The 8,481-nt window shown below is 39.8% G+C and overlaps 1 protein-coding gene across 1 annotated transcript; it reads left to right on the top strand.

Moving 5' to 3' along the window:
* Positions 1-2,058: 2,058 nt before the first annotated feature.
* On the top strand, positions 2,059-7,846 carry LOC138027305 (GFP-like fluorescent chromoprotein FP506). Its single transcript, XM_068874888.1, has 5 exons — positions 2,059-2,165; positions 3,258-3,355; positions 4,692-4,916; positions 5,565-5,789; positions 7,629-7,846. The coding sequence occupies exons 1-5, from the start codon at positions 2,148-2,150 to the stop codon at positions 7,759-7,761; spliced, it is 699 nt and encodes a 232-aa protein (XP_068730989.1). The 5' UTR covers positions 2,059-2,147; the 3' UTR covers positions 7,762-7,846.
* Positions 7,847-8,481: the final 635 nt, after the last annotated feature.

The following is an 8,481-nucleotide window of genomic DNA, read 5'->3' as shown; positions in this document are numbered from 1 at the left end:
CTAGACCCATGTTGAATGATTATTACAATCATGACTATTCCGAGAGGTCATTGTCAAGAACAGACAAAACACAAAATAGAAAATAGAAAAAGAGGTCAAGGTCGCCCAAACAATCAGCATGATACGAATCATTGGTATTTTCTTCAATAAAGCCGGCGCTCTCTGAGCCCCCAGGGATTAAAAAAGCGAACCTTGGTTACGCAGAATAAACTGAGTAGAATAAGCTCTATATTCGTGTATATTTTCAGTCCAAAGAGTGCTATGATTTACAATTTTTCAGTATAACTTCATAGATATTAGTGAATACCGAAAAATCAGTCATAAGGTGCGGTTACACGGGGCACTTTTACCGTGGTAAATTGCCTTTTTACCAAGGAAACTGTATTTAGTAGTGTGACCGACGCTTCCCGAGGTAAATTTCCCGTGTTAAATATCCATGGATACGTCAAAAAGATCAGTGGAAGCGCCCATGACATTTAACGTGGGAAGTTGGAAGGGTGTTTTGATGCCCGAGGTACAAGAGCCAATCGCTATGCTGATGAAGTTGTGATTAAATTTCCCGCCAATGAATTGCGTGAGATTTCGTTTTACCTCGGTAATCTTCGTAACGTGTGACCCCTAGTTAACGTGGTATACTAAAACTCAAGTGTGAGGCACCGCGGGATAATTTACCATGGGAAATGGCATTTACCATGGTGAGTGTAACCGCACCTATAATTTGCTTGGTCTTTTGAACTTGCAATGAACAAACGTGTCTTGCTTAAAATGATTTGGGAACCCAAGGACGAGAGCAGTACTGACGAAGGTCAAGAGTGCGGTATCTACAAACAGAGTTAAAGCGGCAATGGTTGTACGGTTTTTGAAAGTGAAACTCCGTAGGACTTTTCGACTTGGACATTGAGCTCTTTCCGTTACTTTTCTTAGTTGGAAGCCATTTCTATTGCCAGATGTGATGGAAACACTCGGATTGTGAAACCTATACGACCATGGGACCTCACGACCCCCTCCTCATTTGTTACTCCAAAAGCGTTTTTAATAGCGAGCCCGGCATGAAAAAAATAAGACACGCCCCAAAAACAGAATTTTCAATCTTCCGACAACCGCCGCCAGCATTTTTAATGTCTCGATTTCGCCCATGCAGAGTGTCAGGATTCGCGATCCACTCTACCTCGCTTCTTATGTAAGAGTACAGGAAAAGCGGGGTGTATAAAAAAATGGGGTTAACCATGAACCAAAATTTGAAGAAGATACCCAGGCTGAGAGTCAGTTAAAAACGTCCTTATTTTGCTCACCTGTAGTCTAACAGGACATTTAAGTCAAAAGCTTTGGGAACTTTTTGGACACGAACAATGTGGTTTTCCCATTGCACGATACATTGAAGAACAACTTTAAGAAAGAAACCATTTAATTTCACCTCCACAGGGGGGTTCCAAGCACTCATATTTCTTTACTTTACCTCTCCACGGTATTTCTATTTTATTTTATGCAAGAGACGTCCGTAATTATGAATATAGTTCAAATGGTCAAGCAAAATCTGATTTTTTGGTGTTTGAAAAATGTACAAGTCTTAACAAACTTTAAATTGGGCACCTAAATTCGCTTTATCATTGCTAATGCGGCTCGAACACAATACCAATTCATTTGTCGGAAACCTCTTTTTATTTTCTATCTTAGCCCTGGAATATTTATGGGAACCAAGCGAAAAACAAGGATAGAAGCCAAAAACTTATAACCAAGGTCGAGATTTCATCAAAGGACACAGTAGAAGCAAAATTACTTTAAAAAATAAAGAAAAGACTTACACTGATCAGTCGATTAAATTCGCTAGTAGTTGGGGATGCTTTATTATATTACGTCAGGCATGAGCATGCTCACAATTACGTAACAGATGTAATGAAGTCTTTGGAAAACTACAATACTGTAAATCACGTGGATTTGTCAGTGGAAACCATATTTCCACTGAGTCAAGATCCAGATTAACCTGTTTAGTTGGGCCAATCAACGTTCGCATTCTTTGATGCTTTAGCTTTAAAATTGCTCCACCCGAACACCACATTCAGTTGAGTTTGGGCAGCGACGCTGTGAACTGCAAAAGATTAACTCGACTTCTGCTCCAGTTTTGAGGCATCAAGTGATCTGTTCTCGACATGGCTCTTTCAAAGCAAGTAAGTGAATTTTCGAGTCGGACTAACGAGATGGCATTTAATAGCCTAGTATTAGGTCATTTCCAAATTACAGTCCTCAAACATTGGGAAAATTTATGTCAGTTTTTGAAGCCCTCACTTAATTGTTGAAAGTGAACGCTCCTGTAAGTCGCCTCACGGAGACAAACATTGAAGCTCCGCACAGTGAACCTTTTTGCCCCTGAATTAATCATGTTAAACCACAGACCTTGTAAGCCAAGGTTTCCTTCCTGTTATTAAAGTGATCAGTACTTAAGTTGGCAGTTTTCCAGGCCAAACAACCTTCGATAACTTACCAGAGATTAATGGTCTTCGATCTTCGTTTTCCTTACTAGTCGGTATCAATCTCAACTCCAGAGTTCTTCTCTTGACTGAGGGAGAGAAGAGCTCTGGGGAACCCTGAAACAAAGTGTCTTCTCATTGGTTTTCGTGAAGAACAATCAAAAGCGTCTCTAATTGGTGCATTGATGTTAGCACGAGGAGTGAGCAGGCGCCGTAAGGCTCAAATAGCCAATTCTTGGCTATAAGACCCCCACGGCGCATGTTCTCCTCCACAGAGTTTCCCAGAGCCTTGGGTCGACCCAAGGCTCTGGTGACGAGAATGAGTCGGTATTAGTTGTATACTGCGTTCGTCTAATCAATATCAAGCAATTTTTTGAGGTGTTATCATGGATTGTTTCCATTGAACATCAACCGCCCACTGCATCGGTCAAGGTTGCAGGAGGGCGTTGGTTGCAAACCCGGCCAGACCAACACTTAGGGTCTGAAAATAACTATGGAAAAAAAAACTTGCTGCCTTTACATCTGCAAATCGTTAGGCTCTCAAGTTTTCTCGCGGAAAAAAGTACAATAAGCCTTAGGCGCCGTCTCACACTGCTTTCTTGTTTATAGACTTCTTGGGACGTTAAAGAACTCACACACTATATATTTGCAAAGGGTAGGGCATAGAATTCCCCGTGTTGTGGTTTGTCCTTATCAACTGCATACTATTAATTGGAGCCTCGCTCTATTGTATGATGCTGATCACACAATGATGATCATCCGATGACAATTTTCTGCATTATGTGCATATAGGGTCTACCCAGCGACATGAAACTGATATACCACATGGATGGGAATGTTAATGGGCATTCCTTTGTAATCAAGGGCGAAGGCGAGGGAAAGCCTTACGAGTAAGTACGTCAATATTTTTGTAACTAATACTAACCTTCTCGCCTGTTTATTTTCGCAATTTGCCTACGCTATAAGGTGAAGGTAAGGTAACTTTATTTAAAGTCGCAAACGTAAGGAGAGGTTGCCCAAATCTCCCGAGCCAATGGCTCATGTTAAAAACGCACGACTATTTACAATACCGTAACTAATTACTATTTACATGTAACAAATAAAAATTCTAGAAGAATCCAGAACTGTATTAAAAGATAATTTAAAAAGAAACTAGTACAAATATTAAGATAAGAGAATAGTTAGTATATACAGTTCATACACTGGCACCCTGCAAATTAAACACCGTTCAGACGAGAACGAAATTGAACCAAAGTGGTCGAGGATTTTGTTACGGCTGATAATTGATTCCACATGTGGGCAATCTGATACAGAATGAGTTGTGCATAACGAGGCTGTTATATGATAGCTGCACAACATTTAGGCCATTACCTCGTAAATTATAATTAGTTATCCTAGGTGTAAAAAAACTGAGAAATGTAATCTGGGCCGTTAAATCTAAAACACTTAAAAAATAAAATAAGCGATGATTGTACGATACGTCTTTGTTCCAGCGTGTCCATAGCGGTCGTAGCTAAGCATAGATCGTAGAAAGCCGAGTTACCCAGGTTAAGTAAAGACTTTATCGCATAGTGGTTGGCTTGTTCGATGGTAATCTTCAAAGATTTAGACATGATAAAGGTTAAAGGATCCGTTAAGGGATCAGGGCATCAAAGGATATTTTCCATTTCATTTTAATTCTTGAAGTAAACATGAAATGAAGAGATTTGTTTTTCGATGTTGACTCGGAGATGCTCGGCAAAGATCCGAGTGCTCCTCGGCAGGAGTCGAACCTACGACTTTCCGATGACTAGTTCGGATGCTGTAGGCTATGAAACTAGGCTCACAGTGATTCTTAACTCATTGACTCAATAACTACGTCCCCTTTAATACGAAGGACGAGGAAAACTATTTCAATCAAGTGCAACGAAGATATGCAACAAAAAACCCTATGAAATGTGTAAAGGGCTTTAATTAATACTCACCAAAACCCAAGGCGGCAGCTTAGGAAGTCCAAAGTAAGTAATTCGTTGTATATGAATTGGAAATTTAATGCTTCTAGACACCTAATATTTGTCTCAGTGCAAGTTGAGTATTAATTTACAATTAGGAGAGTAGCAATCAAAGTTATAGGGAAACAATTTACTGAGTCTTCACTTTAGTTCTCAATAGCTTTCCTTTTTGCATTGTGTTGGGTTTTTAATTTGGTTACTTTCATTTATTTACACGATTTTGTTCGTTTTTTAGAGGGACACATACTATTAAGCTGCAAGTGGTTGAAGGGGGTCCACTGCCATTCTCCGTTGACATATTGTCGACTGTGTTTCAATACGGAAACAGGTGCTTTACCAAATATCCCCCCAACATAGTTGACTATTTCAAGAACTCATGTCCTCCGGGATATACATTTGAAAGGTCTTTTCTCTATGAAGATGGAGCAGTTTGCACAGCCAGTGGAGATATAACATTGAGGTAAATAGATTAACTCATGCAGTCCGGCACTATAAAATCTTAACAGTAGGTGGACAGCTTTTGGTTTGCTCCATTTGCGGAGACTTTAGCTTTTGGTTTTTGTTGCTAATTAGCCACAAAGTCAAATACTACGTTGATCCCGACAGGGTGGTGGTTGAGGAAGTCTCCTTTGTGTTTTTGTCAGTCCCTAGTGCTCCAATCACAATTGTTGATCACTTTCAGTTTTCCATCGACTCAATCTTTATTGCTAAACAAAGTTACTCAACCCTATACAATCAACTATAAATAGCTTTTGCTCCCTATACGTGTTTGAGACCTTCCCTTCCTCTCTCAACCACCAGTTTAGCACACTTTTTCTAGTCCTAAGCTCGTGTCAATGTGGAAACCGAATACTTTCAAATTGGCCTGTTTTTGTATATAAACACACTCTCGCGCGGAAGAAATTACTTAATGGCAGAGAATATATATGATATATCATACCTTTGACTGACTGCGGAGTTGAGATACTTGATGATAGAGAGAGATCATCATTCATCACACCGTAGTAAGTAATTTATGAACTTGTGAAAGAAGCTTGAAAAAAATAACTGAACAAATTGCTCATTTACGATAATCTGTAATATCGATCAATTATTTTTTCTTTGACAGCCTTGATAAGGACAGGAAGTACTACTTTGATCACAAATCCAAGTTTTTTGGAATCAACTTTCCTGCTGATGGACCTGTGATGAAAAAGGCGACAACTAATTGGGAGCCATCCTGCGAGAAAATGACATGTAGCCCTGGTGAGAAGACATTGAAAGGGGATGTCATTGAGTTCCTTCTTCTGGAGGATGGTGGGCGTTACAAGTGCCTGTTCCACACAGTTTACCAGTACGTTATTTTTAAGGTTTTGTAGTTAAATAGAATTCTATGGTTGCAAGCGAATATCATTTAAAAGTACTTTTACGTACTGAATTTATGAACATAATGGTTTGAAATCAAGAGTGGCTTGGTATAGCAAAACACGTCGATCTATGGCAACAGAATCTTTTTTGTTTTCAGAAAATGAGTTTATGTCTTTCTCCTCTTCAAAGCGAGTCTAAGTGCGAAGTTTTTGTGATGGCAATAATCTTTACTTTACATGTGAATGAAAACTAATCTTCATAAGAAAAACTTTGCACTTGTACTCGCTTTGAACTGGAGGGAGACGGCCTATTGCTTCGTCGATTTTAAAAAAAGTACTTTGGTAGTTTTATTCTGAAATTCCAACAGTAAACCACGTTAGCGTCAAGGTAGAAATTCAATTAGTTCCATCAACTTGTTATTTCAAAGTTCGAGGATATCTCTTGTATGTTCTTGTGATAAAATCAGTAATAGTTCATACGAAGGAGTTTAACGAAATGCGACTCCCGCGATTGTCACTCTATGTTGCTTTTCCTTGGATTTTATGATAGACGTTAAAATTGGGATGTTGAGCGTTTTAACATGACGTCACGGCGGCCATGTTGGTGTTCCAAAACAAAGGAATGGCGGCCATGATGGTGTACCAAAGTAACAAATACTTTATTTTGTTTCAGTAGTCCAATATGGCTGCTGCAGTTGACTGAAAACGCTCCATCACCTCCATGTTGGTGGACGAAAACAAAAAATCTCTCATTAATTAATAGACATTTTCGGCTTGTACATTTTGTTTTCCCATTTCAGACCATGTGATGTTCTCAAGGGAATGTTTCTTTTGTTTTTTCATAAGTTACGCATACATATGCACGTGCATAAGACGACATTTGAAAGACACTGTTCCCTAGAGTAACATCATGTGGTCTGAAATGGGAAAACAAAACGTACTAAGCTGAAAAGGTCTATTAGCTCCTTTTGTTCGTCCACCAGAAATTGTACATTACATCATTGTCATCTGTTTCTCTAGAGATTGGTTGCAAACACGAGGGGTCATGTTGCAGCGACATAATGTGGCGACAAAACACTTGTGTAGTTCACACTGACGCGACATGTAGCCGGGACAAAATCACAACGTGTGCACACACATGAAAATGTTGCGGGTACATGTCCCAGGGATGTGTTGCAGCGACATGTACCCTGGTGTGAGTTGATCCTTTTATAATTGTGCAACACCAATTTTGGGGTGACTTTGTCCCTGCGACGTGACCCATGAAGTTCAGCTTGTTGAACTTCGTGGCATGGGACGCGTCGCGTGGACAAAATCACCCCCAAATTGGTGTTGCACAATTATAAAAGCATAAGCTCACACGAAGGGACATGTCGCTGCAACATATCCCGGAAACATTTAACCGCAACGTTTTCATGTGTGTGCACATCTTGTGATGTTGTCCCTGTTACATGTCCCCGCTAAATGACCCTAACGCATGTCGCCTCAGTGTGTACTACACACCTTTTTGTCACTGCATCATGTCCCTGCAACATGACCCCTCGTGTCTGAGCACCTTTAATATCAGGCGGGACTTGATTGGCTACCAAAACCAAAAATATATATTAATATATAAAACAGAATGAAACATAAGAGTCCCTGTATCTCTTTGTCATTGTCTAAGCGATTGACAGGCAAGTTTAAGCTTAAGTGTTCTCCATGACCCTATAAGCCATATTGTCCTCTTCAGTTATTTCCGTACCTGGTGCCAAATGCCAGGTTATTATCTTATTACTTCTTCCTTTCTTCTTAAATTCCACGATGTAATTCTTCTTTGTTCTCTACAGAGCAAAGAATCCGCAGAACGACATGCCAGACTTCCACTTCGTGCAACATAAGCTCACAAGGAAACACATACGCGATCCGATGCAGACATGGCAACTGACAGAACATGCTGCTGCATGTGGAAGCTGTTTCTGAGCGAGAAAAGTATCCGAAAGTTCATTGCAATACCCTGATAACAATGTAGTTCGAACCAGGCCAGTAGAAATAAAGCACATTTAAAATAATCGGCTTTGAATTGTTGTCCTTACATTCATTGAGCCACTCAAATGCTCACCAAGAAACTTTATCCCATTCATTGGATCACTGACTGCTAGATGCGGGAGAAGTGGAAACAAATGTTGTGTGGTTGGCTACATATCATGAAAATATAATGAATATATTTTAAAGGGACGTTCTTGAGAACTGTCTCGATGCAGTTCAACTCTATTCACTACTTGCACAATCCCATAATACACCTCTATTAACCCCCTAAAACTTTTGCATAGTTTCTCCTGGGACATGAGAGTCCCAAGTTCATTGCAATACCCTGATAACAATGTAGTTCGAACCAGGCCAGTAGAAATAAAGCACATTTAAAATAATCGGCTTTGAATTGTTGTCCTTACATTCATTGAGCCACTCAAATGCTCACCAAGAAACTTTATCCCATTCATTGGATCACTGACTGCTAGATGCGGGAGAAGTGGAAACAAATGTTGTGTGGTTGGCTACATATCATGAAAATATAATGAATATATTTAAAGGGACGTTCTTGAGAACTGTCTCGATGCAGTTCAACTCTATTCACTACTTGCACAATCCCATAATACACCTCTATTAACCCCCTAAAACTTTTGCATAGTTTCTCCTGGGACA

Source organism: Montipora capricornis, chromosome 12 (assembly GCF_036669925.1).
Source record: "Montipora capricornis isolate CH-2021 chromosome 12, ASM3666992v2, whole genome shotgun sequence".
In the NCBI taxonomy this organism is placed as follows: Eukaryota; Metazoa; Cnidaria; class Anthozoa; order Scleractinia; family Acroporidae; genus Montipora; species Montipora capricornis.
Note: the sequence above shows the minus strand (reverse complement) of the source record. Positions and strands in the feature narration are given on the sequence as shown.

Bases quoted from the DNA above. Each gene is read 5' to 3' on its own strand.
- LOC138027305 (XM_068874888.1), top strand. The intron at 3,356-4,691 runs GTAAGTACGTCA...TTCGTTTTTTAG, and splicing joins GGCGAGGGAAAGCCTTACGA to AGGGACACATACTATTAAGC. The intron at 5,790-7,628 runs GTACGTTATTTT...TGTTCTCTACAG, and splicing joins CTGTTCCACACAGTTTACCA to AGCAAAGAATCCGCAGAACG.